This window comes from Saimiri boliviensis, chromosome 6, assembly GCF_048565385.1.
Source record: "Saimiri boliviensis isolate mSaiBol1 chromosome 6, mSaiBol1.pri, whole genome shotgun sequence".
Lineage (NCBI taxonomy): Eukaryota > Metazoa > Chordata > Mammalia > Primates > Cebidae > Saimiri > Saimiri boliviensis.
The window spans coordinates 75640770-75657980 of NC_133454.1; the positions used below are offsets into that span (position 1 = coordinate 75640770).

The following is a 17211-nucleotide window of genomic DNA, read 5'->3' on the forward strand; positions in this document are numbered from 1 at the left end:
GCATTCAACTCATTGCACTGGCATCTGGAAATCAGGTATTAAAGGGCATAAAAAAGAGACAGGGTAGTGACAGGATTTTTCATGTTGCAGCTCATGGTGGATAAATTGTAGAGAGGTTTTGCTAAAGTGTACAGAGCCTTTGAGTGTGCACTCTTGATTATTCCCAGAAACATAGATTTGATTTCATCCAACCAGTTTGAAAGCAGAAATGCTGCAGAAGTTTGTTTTTGTAGAAAAAGGTTTATTTCCCCAATTTTCAGATTTCCATTCAGTGAAACTTTCCATGATGATTATGAATATTTATAAACAAAAGAAATAGGAATCACTGGAGATGATGAAAGTCAGGTATGAATAATTTGATGACAGAGAGAAAAATAGAAAACAGTTATTTATTATAGTCAGAACGCTATTTCATCTTACCTGCCCTCCTCTTGCTCCTTAGAATAAGAATCTAATTAACTGGCTTTATTCCTAGACAGACGTAGTTATGGCTGTGTTTCATACATTTTGGATACCAAACATACTTGGATGAACCTACAGCCATTTTGAGAGAAGAGCATGACCTGTGTAAAGACTGAGCATGGTCAAGCGAGAAAACAAAGTTACTTGGGGTGAAAATACACAACTGATGATATCAAAATCATACTTTATAAATGGTGGCATTTGTTTTTAATGTTATCATTTAATAAACGTACTCAGTCATAGCATAATACAAATCTATTTTTCTTGCAGAAAAGTTAAATAGCATTAAAAGTATTTTATAAGCTTATATTTCTTGATAAGACTCATCACTTTTTTTTTTCAGTTGTGGTCCTCAGCTTCAAATCCTGGTAATTCAGAACTTCAAATACTAGGGACTAGAAAGTGTTATAATCTTTCTGTCTTTTTCATAAAATATTATTTCCTTAAAATATTAAGCTCAATTATCTTTTTATCATCACCAGCAATTATATAGGTTTGTGTAAATTAACATTGCCATAGCAGTCACATTGCCCAGCTGAGTTCCCAGCAAGTATAAATATCATTCTCAGAGGCAACTTATAGTATATTTTAAATAGACATCTTTCTCAATCAAAATCTCTTTCCCCTTGACTCTCTGACTTTAAAACAAAAGCATTTTAAATTTGTTTTGGAAAAGTATTATATAACTCGTGCTTAGTACTATATTATTTAGTATCAGCAGGATCTTTAACTGAGGTGCTTGTAAATGTCTTTGAAATAAGAACTAAACTTTTTGTTTAACAATAAAGTCAGTTTTAGTAATTAAGAGTACATAAAAAGGAAACACAAGAGACATAAATAATATATTCATGTGTTTCCTTTTTACAGTTATAGTTTTAATATATATTTAACATAATATATACTAAATATATATAATGTGAGATATCATGTATATAATATAAATATTATATGTGAGATAAAGACGGCATAAGTCATCCAAAGATATATTTCTTATTTTCAGCTTGTGGGTATCTTTAATTTCTTTACTTGCTTCTATTATACAGACACATCGAGTTATGAGTTGACTGCTTAAATGAATTGATAAGGAGAAACAAGCAATGATTCAATATTTTTCAAATATTTGTGATTACTTGGTATATATATATAGTCAAATATTTGTCAAAATACATTAGAAAACATAGCTTATTTTCACAATCTATACAATTATGTATGTATGTGTATGAATTATTAGTTTTGTTTTCATTGTAAATTGTAAAGGAAATTTTAAAAATATACAAACATGAAGAACAAATTTACAAGCTTCACAGAACAACACGATAATTTTTTTATACAAGGAAACATTTTCTCATTTTGTGAACACGTACAATAGCAAAGATCTGGAACCAATCCAAATGCCCATCAATGATAGACTAGACAAAATGAGGTACCTATACACCATGGAATACTACACAGCCATAAAAAATGATGAGTTTGTGTCCTTTGTAGGGACTTAGATGAATCTGGAAGCCATCATTCTCAGCAAACTAACGCAAGAACAGAAAAGGAAACATTGTATGTTCTCACTCATAGGTGGGTGTTGAACAATGAGAACACGTGGGCACAGGGAGGGGAGCATCACACACTGGGGGCAGTTTTGGGAGGATAGAGGAGGGACTGCGGTGCGTGGAGAGGGTGAGGGGGATAACATGGGGAGAAATGCTGGATATAGTATACACCTAAAGTAAAATTTAAAAAAACAAAAAATTAAAAAAATTTAAAAAAATTATTTACCTAGTACAGCAAATGCTTAAAAAAATAATAATTAGAAAGCTTTTCTTAGCCTTGCAATTATTCATGTAAATCCATATAAGTGTGGCTAAGTCAAAAATTGAAGATCAGCTAAGAAGTTGTGATTAATGTAAATGGATTCCCAATTTTTCAATTTTCTTTATGTACTAATAATGTGAGAAAAATAACTACGTTTTTTTTTCTATTATTTTGCTTGAGGGAAAAAACTGTGTCAAATATGAAAATGACACAATTTGGTTCAATCAGTATGTTGTTTTATATTTTTAATTTTTTGTCGGTATATATTGCATGAATATATTTATGGGGTACATGAGATTTGTTTTGATACTGGCATGCAATACATAATAATCACATCATGGAGGATGGGATATCCATCCCTACAAGCATTTATCTTTTGTGTTACAAAAATTCCAATTATACTATTTATTTTTAAATAGCAATTAAGTTATTATTGACTAAAGTCAGTCTGTTGTGCTATCAAATACTAGGTCTTATTCATTCTTTCTATTTTTTTTGTACTCATTAATTAACATCACCTTTCCCTCAGCCCCTACACTAACCCAGTACATTTCCCAGCCTCTAGTATACAACCTTCTATTTTCTAATTTCATGAGTTCAATTGTTTTGCATTTTAAATGCCACAAATAAGAACATGTGATATTTGTCTTTCTTGCCTGAACATAATCATTATTTTATTTTACTTAACATAATACTCTCCAGTCCCATCCATGTTGTTGCAAATGACAAGATCTGACTCTTTTTTACAGCTGAATATTATTCCATTGTGTATATGTACCATATTTTCTTTATCCATTCATCTGTGATGGACACAGGTTGCTTCCAAATCTTGGCCATTCTGAACAGTGCTACAATCAGTTTTAATTGCATGGTGTCATGCATTTTATCTATTGTTTCTCAAAAGTTGTCTCTATCCAGCATTTAGTTTCTTTGGTTTCTACTTTGACTGACATTAATATTTCCTCAAAAAAATTTTGGGGAAGGTTTTTAATATGTTAATTTCTATTTCTATAAAACTCTTTGTGCATATATTGCATATAGTTTTGTCTTTGTACTTTTTAATTGCATATTTATATACACACATACACACATATATATACTAGTCCTGTGAAATAGGATAAACTTGTGGTATAGATTAAATAATTAAACTTTACCTCCCACACCAAAATATTTGTTTGGTCTGCTACCTTATTTACTTATTTATTTATTTTGCCTTTTAGGGTTTATTTTTGTTTTTTCTACTTCATGATGAGTATTTTATTTCGAAATTATATTTTCTGGTAATACATGAGGTAGACATTTTAGGCCTGTTTCTTCTGTTTTTTTCATGCCCCTATTTTCCTTTTCCTTTTTCTTTTTTTTAAACTTTAGTTCAGGGGTACAAGTGCAGGTGTGTTACATAGGTAAGCTTGTGTCATTGGGCTTTGTTGTATAGATTATTTCATCCCCCAGGTATTAAGCCTAGTACCCATTAGTTGTCTTTCCTGGTCCTCTTCCTCCTTCCACCCTCCACCCATCAACAGACCCCCCTGTGTGTTGTTCCTCTCTATGTGTCCACGTGTTCTCATCACTTAGCTCCCAGTTATGAATAAGAGTATGTGGTGTTTGATTTTATATTCCTGTGTTAATTTGCTAAGGATAGTACTTTCTATGAAATAATATTTTGACACCAGTGTCATAATTCTTAAAGCCCATTATGAAATGTCATGCATTAATGTGTTCATTTATTCATTCAAAAGCATTTATTCACATGTACTACATGCATAAGATTTTGCTAGATGTTACGAATTAAATATAAATTAAATATCTCCAAATATTAAGGTATGTAATACCTTAACATGATAAGTATTTTGATTCACTCACAATATAATAAAAGATAAGAACACAATAAGAACTAAAAACTAAAACTCAAAAGAGGTACTTTTAGTTCTTTCCCTGTATTCTACAATATAATTGTGAGTGAGCTGAGATACTTATGTTAAAATAAAAGAGATTGATTTCATCAATAAATATATTTCTTAACTGCAACCCCATCTCTTTTTCTTTATTATTTTTATTTATTTTTTTTATTTTTTTGAGACAGAGTCTTGCATTGTTGCCCAGGCTGCAGTGCCGCGGCGTGATCTCGGCTCACTGCAATCTCCACCTTCTGGGTTCATGCAATTCTCCTGCTTCAACCTCCCAAATAGCTAGGACTAAAGGCATGCGCCACTATGCCCAGCTAGTTTTTTTGTATTTTTAGTAGAGACGGGGTTTCACCATGATGGTCAAGATAGTCTGGATAAGCTGACCTCGTGATCCACCCGCCTCAGCCTCCAAAAGTGCTGGGATTACAGGCATGAGCCACCGTGCTCGGCCCCCATCTCTTTTTAAATTGTATTATATTCAGATGATTTAGAGTGAGGATCTCTATTCTCTCCAAAACAAAATTGAGTCTTCTAGTAGAAGGAATAATTGAATGCAGATTTAGTATGGTGGGAGTGAGGGCACAAAATAGAATAGAGGATTGCAAAATCACAAAGCTGATATTATTAGTGTGATGTGGGTGGGAAATAGCTAACAGCAACAGAAGAGAATAGAGATCCGACGGAATTCTAAACATACTTCAATCTAAGAGCATTTCTTTTTTCCTCGTAGAAAACATTTCTGACCTCCAGAGTTTTGCTCTCTTGTCATTTCGATCTACTCCTGTATAATTCTAACATCTTCTGATGACACAGGAAGAGATCATTGAAGAGTGCTATTACTGATACGTTCATCCTATGTTGCTTTGTTATTTCTAGATGTTGCCTTTGTAGCATCTAATCTATCATCCTTCAATGTAAACATAAAAAAATCAAACAAGGATACAGTTAAAATAATAGAAAAGGAACAACTGGCTATCTTGGATTTATTCATTCTTCTAAACAATGTTAAATAGCTCCTTATGATATTTGGAAATTTATTCTTGGAAGAAGATTCAACTAATGCTATGAATGCATATACATCAATTATGACAATGGACAAAGAAATGGAGATTTGAATCTATTATTCACCTCTGAGTGTGAGATCCCCAGTAACCTTCTACCACACAACTTCAAGAACACTGGAAGCCATTTATGCAGCATGTAGATCAGTGTTTTTGTTTTTCTTCTGGAATAATTTAAAGTATCTGAAAAAAGGCCTATTAGCACAGAAAACCGAGAATATCTCCAATAAGGCAAAGAAGTGACTACAAAAGCATTCATCCTTCCAACTGATCTTCACATATCACCCAGAGTTTTGAAACAGCTTTCTAAAGCAGACTAGGTTTGAATTAGTACTCAGAGGTCATTATGACTGGATAAATAGTTTCCAAATAAAAGATAAACAATGGTATGAAAATAAATGATTGAATCTTAGAAGTTACTGAAATAGAACAGAATAAGTACATTTATCTAAATAAAAATCCATTGATTTATCTTGACTCATTATGCTATAAATATAATGGTATACCATCATATGGATTAAGACGAATATATCTGCCAGCTCAATATCAATACTACTTTTTCTGTAGATGCTATCATTTTAACCCACAATATATTTTGCATTTTCTGTGTCATTATACTATTCTTTAATACTGAAAATATTGACAGGAAGAAATAATGAATAGCCTACATTTGGTGAGAACAGATTATAAACATTTTTTTGTTTCAAAATAAATTATTCATATATTATTATATCTTGATTTCATAGGTATTTTATCAATGTGTTTATCTCAAACTCTTGGGACATGCTGTGTGTCTTCTTTCTTTTCTTTTCTTTCTTTTTTTTTTAAATTCTGTGTTGCTCATTATAGTGTGACTGAGTGGACTGCTCTAAGACCAAAAATATTTTCAAGTAGAGAAAACCTACCTGAAACCATAAAGAATTGGATTTAAAGGACAATATGATTTCTAAAGAATATTACTGTCCTTTATAGTGGCATAGAGTTGACTAACATTTTGTATTTCAATCTTCTCTCTATAAAATGTTTATACTAATATAAATTTCAATGAAAATTAAGTGATATATTACAGCATTTCCCATTCACAAGTGTGTGAATATGTGAAGAACTAAAAAGAGCTACTTTTAGCTCTTTTCATGTATTCTACAATATAATCTTTTACATGAAAAAAAAGTCTCAATGCTTAAATATTTGTATTCTGAGTCTATACAATAAATGTCTAAAGAAATGAAGTCATCAGCAAAGCAAAACCTAAGGGCTAAGGCTGTGAAATCAGATCGTTTTCAACTTGTCCTGCCTCTCTGGCTAGAAAAGTTAGAAAAATATGAAAAATGTCCTGACTTCTTCTAATATTCTATTCCTCAGTATGAGAAAGAAGAAAAAAAATATAGCCTGCCTTACAGGTTTTACAGATGACTAAAGCTGTTGATACATGAGTTAAGATACAGAATGCACCACATACCACAGTTCCTGTGTCATAATAAATATCCAATAAAATCGAAGTGGTAATATGAAAATATTCAAGTCTCTCAATCTCTCTTAGTGTCATAATACTGGGTAATTTCCTTTCAAATGCTGTCAGGAAGATAATTAAGAATAATAATGTTGAATATTATTCCTCTTAGGGAAGGATGCTCCAGGAGCACAGAGATTCCAACACCTCTAAGTTCCAGGTCTCTGAGTTCATCCTAATGGGATTCCCCGGCATTCACAGCTGGCAGCACTGGCTCTCCCTGCCCCTGGCTCTGCTCTACCTCTTAGCTCTCAGCGCCAACATCCTTATCCTGATCATCATCAACAAAGAGGCAGCACTGCACCAGCCTATGTACTATTTCCTGGGCATCTTGGCTGTGGTGGACATGGGCCTGGCTACCACCATCATGCCTAAGATTTTGGCCATCTTATGGTTCAATGCTAAAGCCATCAGTCTCCCGGAGTGCTTTGCTCAGATGTATGCCATACATTGCTGTGTGGCCATGGAGTCAGGTATCTTTGTCTGCATGGCTATTGATAGATATGTAGCCATTTGTCAGCCATTACGATATCCATCAATCATCACTGAATCTTTTGTGTTCAAAGCTACTGTGTTTATGGCACTGAGAAACAGCCTATGTCCCATCTCCGTGCCTGTGTTGGCTGCTCAGAGACACTACTGCTCCCGGAATCAGATTGAGCACTGTCTTTGTTCTAACCTTGGAGTCACTAGCCTATCTTGTGATGATTGGAAAATTAATAGTATTAACCAGCTACTTCTGGGTTGGGCACTCATGGGAAGTGACTTGGGTTTGATTATTTTATCATATGCTTTAATACTTCACTCTGTCCTGAAGCTGAACTCTGCAGAAGCTGCATCCAAGGCCTTTAGTACCTGCACTTCCCACCTCATCCTAATCCTTTTCTTCTATACAGTTGTTATTGTGATTTCCATCACTCACAGTGCAGGAATGAGAGTTCCCCTCATTCCAGTTCTGCTCAATGTGCTACACAATGTCATTCCCCCTTCCCTTAACCCCACTGTATACGCGCTTAAGAACAAGGGGCTGAGGCAGGGCTTATATAAGGTGATTAGAATGGGCATCAAGAGAAACTGACACAGAGAGATGCTCACTTTTGTTATTTCGTCATGTATTCTTTATATTCACCAATAATTGCAAATGGCAGAAGAGCTTAGCAACAGAGAGGTGCAGTGGCAGCATTTCATGTGAGATAAGAAGTTAGTGCCAATAACTGAATATCACAAAAAAAGAGATGGACATATTATTTGAAAACTTTGAATGTCAAGCAAAAATATTCATCATAAAGATTTGCATAGTGATACTTATTTTCTCATAGGATTTTAGGGAAAGCCTAGTGGAATGTATGTATTAATTTCTCCCCTATTTGCCTTTCCTGGAACTTCCATTAGTCATGAATAGAAGTGACAAAGCAGAAATTCTGCCAGTCTCTTTCTTATAATGAGAAAATTTAAATTGTTTGCATGTGTTGTAATTTTGAAAGGATAGGACTTATTTTTCCCATTTTGCTATTTCCTTTCTAATGTCATACATATTTTAAAAAATTAAACAGACATTTTTCTAAAAAATATTCGAATTTCCAACAAGTACATAAAAATGCTTAACTTCATTAGTCCTTAGGCAACAGACAAATTCATATCAAAGGCATAATATAATACCACAACTCCCTCTAATATGTCTTTTTTTTTAAAGAGAAGTTGCACGTATTGGCAAAGATGTGGATGCATTGGAGACCTTGTACATTTCTGGTAGAAATGGAAAACGGTATGGTAGCTGCAGGAGAAAGTTTGACAAACTCAAAAAGTTAAACAGATTACCATATCACTCAACTCCTAGGTGTATACTCAAATTAATTGAAAACAGGTAAGGTGTTACAACAATTTTTTTCCAGGAATGTTTTTTAGATAATTATTAACCAAAAAGTAGAAACAATGTATATATCCATCAATTGCTGAAAGGATAAGCAAAATAAAGTATACCCATAAAAGGAATTATTATTCTGTTACAAAAAGAAGTATGGTACATGTTGCAACATATATAACTGTTGAAAGCATATTAACTGAAAAAAATTAGGTTCAATTGTCCAACTCTTGTGTGAGTCCACTTATATGAATACACACAATAGTCCATAGAAACAGAAACCAAATGAATTGTTGTCAGAGACTAGGGGTACAGGATGATAAGGAGAGACTGACTAGTGGTTACTGAGTTTTCTTTTAAGGTGATGAAAGTGCTCTGGGATTACATACAGGTGATGGTTGCACAGAATTGTAACTGTATCTAAAGCCACTCAATTGTACATTTAATTTTTTTTTTTTAACTGTTGTGGGTGTATTTTATATATATATATATATATATATATACACATATACACACACACACACAAACACACACACACACACACACACACACATACATCTATTTATTTAGTAAATGAGATGCCTTGCTACAGGCATGTAGTGTGAAATAAGCACATCATGGAGAATAGGATATCCATTCCCTCAAATATTTATTGAGTGACAAAAATTCAATTACACTGTTTAAGTTATTTAAATATGTACAATTATTATTGATAATGGTTACTCTGTTGTGCTATCAAATAGTAAGTTTTCTTCATTCTTTCTCTTTTGTACCCATTCTATTTTTTAATTTATTCTTTCAAATGATTCTTTTTATTCATTCTTTTTATTTATTCAAATGATTTCTTTGTACCATCTTCATCTCCCCTGCCAGCGCTTCCCTACCCTTCCCAGCCTCTGGTAACCATCCTTCCACTGTGTCCATGAGTTCAATAGTTTTGATTTTAGATCCCACAAGTAAGTGAATATATGTGATGTTTGTCTTTCTGTGCCTGGCTTATTTCACTTAACATAATGATCTCCAGTTCCATCTATGTTGTTGCAAATGACTGGATCACTTTTTTTTTTTTTTTTTTTTTTTTTTTTTTTTTTTTTTGAGGCAAAGCCTCACTCTGTTGCCCAGGCTGGAGTGCAGTGGCATGATCTTTGCTCACTACAACCTCTTCCTCCCAGGTTCAGGCAATTCTCCTGCCTCAGCCTCCTGAGTAGCATATATATATATATATATATATATATATATATATATTTTTTAATGGTAGAATAGCACCCCACTGTGTATATGTAACACATTTTATTTTATTTATCTATTCATTGGCTGATTATCAAAAGAAAAGAAATCAATATATATTGCAGAGATGTCTGCACTCCTATGTTTGTTGCTTACAATAGCTAAGATTTGGAAGCAACCTAAGTGTGAACTGTGTATTTTTAATATGGTTAGAAAGGTTCGTTTTATGTACTGTAACTTCCTTTGCCAAAAAGATGAAAAAAAATGTATTTAAACTGTTTTCTACATATATATTTGTTGCATTACTTCATATAAAATAAAAAACAATAGATGTCTAAGAATAGAAAAATGGTTAAATAAATCATGTAAATATATTGGTGTATTTTATTTCACCATTGTACTGCTGAATAACCATTCTTTGAATGTGCTTAATGTATAAGGTCAATGGCAAATGATAGAATTTATGTTTAAATGTTGTGTTATCCCAACTTTCTGAAAGACACATAGCAGTTGTGTATTAAGAAATGTATCAGATTACTTTGGCATTATACAATTTAAAAATTCTATTTATGCCTTTGTAAACTCATCTTCATTTTCTAATTAATAAAAATGTTATACAGGCATTACTTTATAATCTAATTTAATAAGCTTTGAATCTGTCATTGTTTTTTAATATTGTGATTATTGACATCAATCTTACTATTTCCAAATTAGGGCAGCTAAATATTCCTATTTTAATATTTTTGCATAATAATAACTTTTGGTGAATTTCTACAATGCCATTATATTCAACATCAAACTGACTTAAAAATAATTTTCTTAAATACCAAGATCCATGTTTTTTTTTTTTTTTGAGATGGAGTCTCACTCTGTCACCCAGGCTGGAGTGCAGTGGCACAATCTCAGCTCACTACCACCTCTGCCTCCCAAGTTCAAGTGATTCTCCTGCCTCAGCCTCCTGAGTAACTGGGATTACAGATGCATGCCACCATGCACAGCTAATTTTTGTATTTTTAGTTGAGACCAGGTTTCACCATGTTGGTCAGGCTGATCTCAAACACCTGACCTTGTGATCCACCCACCTTGGCCTCCTAAAGTGCTGGGATTACAGGAGTGAACCACCACACTCAGTCCCAAGATCTATGTTAACTGGTGCTTTTAGCCTGGATTAGAGATTAGTAAGCACTCAATAGTTTTTTTAAATAGCCATATGAAACCATAAATGAATAAAGAAAAATATTAAAGTGTGTATGAGTTATCAAAAAATTCTGCACTTAAGTGCCTTCAGCTTGTGTTTCACAAAGCCTTACACAGAAATACAAATCTGCAATAAATGTTAATATCATGAACTTTCAGCAAAAAGAAAATAATGTTAAAAGCTTAGATTTATTATCAGTCTCTCTCATACCTACATTCCCACACAAAATTGCATATATACACATGCATATTATTTATTATTTTTGTAACAACACATAGATGGTAAGAATAGAAAAATTCCACTTTTTTTCTTCCTTCTGGAGGGGTTGGCTTCATTCCCACATCAGCATCTGGGTGACCAAAGCTGTAAAATATTTCTTTGAATGCATAACATACATTTTTCTTTAAAGGTTCAGTTCAATAGCAAACATAGAGGTTTAGAAGTTGACAGCCAGGCATGTACTTATATTGTAGGATTGTGATTTTTTTTTTTTTTTACCAAAACCCTAAACACTTGGACCAGATAAAATTCAGCTCATAGTTTTGACATCCAGAAATTAGATATTAGAGGATATACAACACAAGGGTAGGGTAATGACAGGCTTCTTAAATCTAGTATTGGTAGTAGAAGATAAATTGGAGAGAGGCTTTGCTAAAGTGAACAGAGGATTTTAATGTATACGAATTAATTATTATATTCTCAGGAATTCAGATTTGATTCCATTCACCCACTTTGAAGGCAACTAGTCTGAGGTGTTGTGATCGGTTTATTTTTGGGGGGAAATGTTTATTTTCTCAACTCTCAGATTGTAACTCAGTGTAACTTTTAATGAGGATCATTTCTATTTTCCATAAGTACATAGGGATCATTGGTAGTGGTAGAATTCATGTATGAATTACCCTCAACCCAAGAGAAAAGATCTAGGAAATAGTTCCTGACTGTGACTACAAAACTGTTCTTTCTCAACGGCCCTCCCCTTGTGCTTCAGAAGAATCTAATTCATGTTTCATTTCTATAGAGACTTCGATGTGACTGTTTTATTCATTTGAGATGGCAAACCGACTTGGATGAGCCTACCATGTTACTGAGAGAAGAATATGAGCTATAAAGACTGAGGATGGCCAAGTGAGGAAATAAATTTATTGTGTCTGGGTTTGAGGTGAGAACAGACCACAGATGATATGAAAGTTGCGCTTTATAACAGTAATATCCATGTGCCAATATTACTACTTCAGGATACTCAGAACAAAATAGGGGTTCATTTTATTTACAGATAAATTCAGTTATGGTGCATTAAAATCATTTAAATTTTGTTTGAAAAAAGTTATATTTTCTTTTGATTAATACTATATACTTAGTATTGGTATGTGAGATGGGCAGGGAAGTGCTAGGTAGAGAAGGGCGGGGTCCCTGGTGAGGGCTCCACCCTCAAGCCTGTGCCCGTGGACCGAAATGAGAACAGGCACTCCTGCTTTCACTCCCAAATGTTGCATTAACCAAGACCACTCTGGCCCACTATGCCCCCATCCTGTGTCCATTAAAACCAGAGACCCTGGCGGGCACAGGCACAAGCCACTGGACATCAAAAGCAACAGAAGAGCACACTGACAGACACCGTCAGGAACTGGCAGGCCATCCGGGTGGAACGATGTGAAATTCATTCAGGGGCAGTCAGAGGAGAGTCCAGCAGCTGGGCTCCAAGGGTAGACCTCCTCTCCTTCCTACTCCATCTCCCTTCTGGCTCCCATCCACCTCACTGAGCCCTACCTCCATCACTCAATAAAACCTGCAGCTATCCTCCAAGCCCATGAGTGATCCAATTTTTCCAGTACCAAGAACGTAAGATGTAGAAAGCCCTCTGTCCTGCGATAAGGCACAGGGTCTAATTGAGCTGGTTAACACAAGCCAGTGCAGACAGCAAAGCTCAAAGAGTGCACTGTAACACACGCCCACTGGGGTTTCAGGAGTTGTAAACACTCAACCCTAGACACCGCCACGGGGTCGGAGCCCAAAAAACTCTCCCCACGACCTGTCGATCTGCATGCTTCCTCTAAGGTTTGAGCAGGAGTGCACCCAAGAAGCGAGCTACACCCCTGTTGCACGCTCTGCGAGAAGGATTAGGGAATTACTCCCATATAAATATCACCTTGGATCTTTAATTGAGAGATTCCTAAAGTTATGAGACCTATACTTCTCACGGAACAATAAAGCCATTTTTAGTAATCAAAACCATAAATATAAAAAGGGCACAGGAGGGCGATAAATAGGTAATTTGCATTATATAGAGGGCTATAGTCTTTGGAATAAAGCGCAGATCATCTCAGAGATATGCTTTCTATTCTCAAATTATGAGTATTCTTTCCTTAATTTCTCTACTTGCTTCTGTCACAAGGACACATGGGATTAAGAGGTGATTGTTCAATTGTATTCAGAGGGAGAAATGAATAATAATCTTATTTTATTAAGAATTTGATATACACTACTCAAACATTTATCAAAAAGACATTTCAAAGTCTAACTTATTTTTACAGTAATCAATTAGATGATTGTATATATGTGTGTAGGTAAATATATATCTCAATATACATGTATGTGACTTTTTACAGTTTTGTTTCCTTCTTAAATGTTCAAGTTGTAGCATTGTATGCAAACATAAAGTAGAAATTTATTAGCCTGACATAAAGAAACTTGATGACAAATTTGGTATTCAAAGAAACACATTGTTACATTGTAAAGCTATATTTATTTTGTTCATAATGCAAATTACAAGGCTTTTACTAGCTTTGAAATTATTATCCTTAAGTCTATGTCAGTGTTGCTAAGCAGAGATCAACTAATAAGCTATGCTTAAGTGGATTTCCAATTTTTCAGTTTTCTACTATGGACTAATACAGTGTGGAAGACAGTTTCAATGTTTTCTATTATTTTGCTTGTAAGAAACTGTTTCAGATCTGGAGATGACACAATTTGGTAAAATCAGCCTTACTAGCATGTCAAATGTTTCATTTATTGTTTCTCAAAAGTGATTTTGATTCAGCATCTACTTTCTTTGGTTTTTTACTTTGATATTCGTATTTTCTCCAAAATTTGAAGGTATATTTTTGCTGTAATTGTATGGTTTCTGTTTCCCAGAAACAACTGGCACATTATTTATGTATGATTTTCTTTGAATATCTTTTATGTTACATATATATATAATCACTGTGAAATACAGTCAATATGAAATATAGCTTAACGATTTTAACTTTATTGACCAAACCAAAACATTTGTTTTCCCTCTCAACTTACTTTCTTGCCTCTTCATTGAAATTTTCTTTCTCTAGTTTATGAAAAGATTTTATTATAAATTACCATTTTCTGGTGGTTTATGAGGTAGACATTTTAGTTCTGCTTCTACTGTTTCTATTTTACTTTGTTCATGCTTTCCAAGAAGTAATATTTAGATAGCAATGTAATAATTCCTAAAGTTTTTTATGATATTTCATTCATTCATTTATTCAATCATTTATATGTTCATTCATTTCAAAACATGTATTTACATCTGATATGTGCACAGTGTCTTGTTACATGCTGCAAATATAAATATAAATATAATCTGTCTGAATGTTAAAGGTTGTGTTAAATTGTGGCTGATATAATACTGTAAATAGATTTTGATATTATCATGATGTTAAAACAATAAAATATTGTTTCCATAAACAAATATATTTCTTACATACAAGCCTGCCACTTGTACCGGTTAGGCTAATGCTAGCATCTGGTGTTTATTATTTTTGTTTTTTTCTTAATTGACAAGTATGTATTAATCCTATACAACATGTTATTTTAAAATATGTATAGATTATGGAATGATCAAATCAACCTGATGAACACATGCATTACTTCATATGTTTTCTCTCTTTTTTCTTTTTCTGGTGAGAACACTTAAAATACAATACATTGTTAATCACTGTAGTCACATGTTGTACAATAGATTCCTCCCTCTTAGCTGATGTTTTGTAAACTTTGACCAACATCTTCCTGGACTTCCTTCCGTCCAGGCCTGCCATTTTTCTATTTATGTCATATTAATAGGATTTAGAGGGTTACTTTCTTTCCTCTCCAAGATAAGATTGTTTATTTTGAAGAAAGTGATGATTGGAAGCAGATTTGGTGGTGAGGTGGTGGGTGAGGACACGTAGTAATCTATGATACAAACTACAAAATCGGAAAGCTGAATATATCAGTGTCATGTAAGTAAGAAACATGAAACAGTAACAAATGAGAATGCTGATCTGGCAGACTCCTAATCACACTTCAGATCTAAAAGCATTTGCCTTTTCTTCTTAGAAAATTTTCCTCTTCAGCATCCAAAGTTTTGCTTAGTTGCTAGTTCTGTCTACTCTTGTGTGACTCTAAGATGTTGCGAACACCAGAAGAGAGCTTTGAAGAGCACTATTAATAACATGGTCACTCTGTGTCACTTTGTTATTTCCAGAAGCTGCCTTCTGGGGTATGTAATCTATTATCCTTCAGTGTGAATATATAAAGTATCCATAAAAGCTTTTGCTTATATGGCTTTTATCTATAAATACTAACTGTATTCAAAATTAAGAGAGAAACTTTACAAGTATTTATTAATTTATTATAGGATGATAATACATTACGTGTCACATAAACACATTTTATATAAATTAATGATTTTTCAAAAAATTAGAATAATATTGTTTTACATTTTAAAAGAATTTTAATGCCCACCTCAATAGGCAACAGCTGTATTATCTTATCTGTTTTTCCACACAATCTGTTGAAATACATTGCTTTATTTAATGTGTATGAGAAAATATGACTTCATATGTCTATATAGTTGGAAAAGGAATGACTTGAGCTTTTAAAACACTTTTTCAAATAATTTTGGATCTTTTTTTGATACTATACAAAATTTGACTTGCATTTTGTCAGAGCCTAATACACAAAGACAAACACATACCTAGTGCTTTCAAATACAACACATTGTAGTATGGAGTAAACAGATATGTAAACAAATAAACTTCTAAGTGTGTTGTGATAATACAGTGTATGTGACAACCAGGAAGAGGTAATGATAAATTCTATTTTAAACTTTAGCTGAGTTGATAAAAATATTCAGAAATATGGGAAATGAAATGACAAATGGAGCATGAATGAATAAATCAATGAATCAATGAATTAATCAATCATTTCACCAACTGGTTGACATTTAACTGGGAAAGGCACACCGTATACCAACTAGCTCCTGCATTGACTTCTGGAGTACTCAAGCTTGAAGTAAATAAGACTTGTCTGTCCATTCTAGGACCTGTGGTGACATTGGATGTCTTCTTAACTGAATATACAAATAAAACTATTTTTAAAAATTAATTCATAAACCTAATTTTAGCTTCAAAGACTGACCAGGTTGGAAAATGTTCTGTAGGAAAGATTGTCAAATTAGACAAGACACTTAAAGGCTAAGACACTTAAAGGCTAAGAATATATCCTAGATGAATATAGATAAAAGTTTTATGAGTTCATGCCAACAACTTGATTAAAACTGGCCATGCAATTTTTGTCTTTCTGTGCCTGGCCTATCTCACTTAACATACTGATTTCCATCTTCGTCCATGATGCTGCAAATTACAGAATTTTTTTCATTTTTTATGATGGCAATATATTATATTGTATATATATGCCACATTTTCTTTATCCACTTATCTGTTGATTTCATATCTTGGCTATTGTGAGCAATGCTGCAATAAAAATGGGAGTGCAGGTATCTGGTATCTCTTCAATATATTGTTTTCCTTTTATATATATATATATATATATGTTCCCATTTATATGTGGAAGATAATAAGATGGATCTCAAGAAGATAGAGAGCAGACTGATTGTTACCAGATACTGAGAATGGTGGGAGGAAGCGAAGATGAAAAGAGGTGAGTTAATAGTTACAAAAATACTGTTAAAAAGAATAAGACATAGTGTTCAATAGTACAGCAGGGTAACTATAGTTAATGATAATTTATTATATGTTTCAAAATAGCTAGAAGAGAATTTGAATGTTTCCAATATAAAGAAAAGACAAATGTTTGAGGTGATGGATATTCTAATTACCTCCCTTTAAATATTACACATTTTACACATGTAACAAAATATCATGTGTACCTCCAAATTGTGTAAA

At 33.3% G+C, this 17211-nt stretch overlaps 1 protein-coding gene across 1 annotated transcript; it reads left to right on the forward strand.

The window, feature by feature from the left end:
• The first annotated feature begins 6864 nt into the window (after nt 1-6864).
• Nucleotides 6865-7824, forward strand: LOC101042441 (olfactory receptor 56B2). The gene has a single exon (XM_003923817.1). The coding sequence runs from the start codon at nt 6865-6867 to the stop codon at nt 7822-7824; it is 960 nt and encodes a 319-aa protein (XP_003923866.1).
• The last annotated feature ends 9387 nt before the right edge of the window (nt 7825-17211 follow it).

Excerpts from the sequence above, each read along its gene's own strand:
- LOC101042441 (XM_003923817.1), top strand. The coding sequence starts at position 6,865 with ATGCTCCAGGAGCACAGAGATTCCAACACCTCTAAGTTCCAGGTCTCT.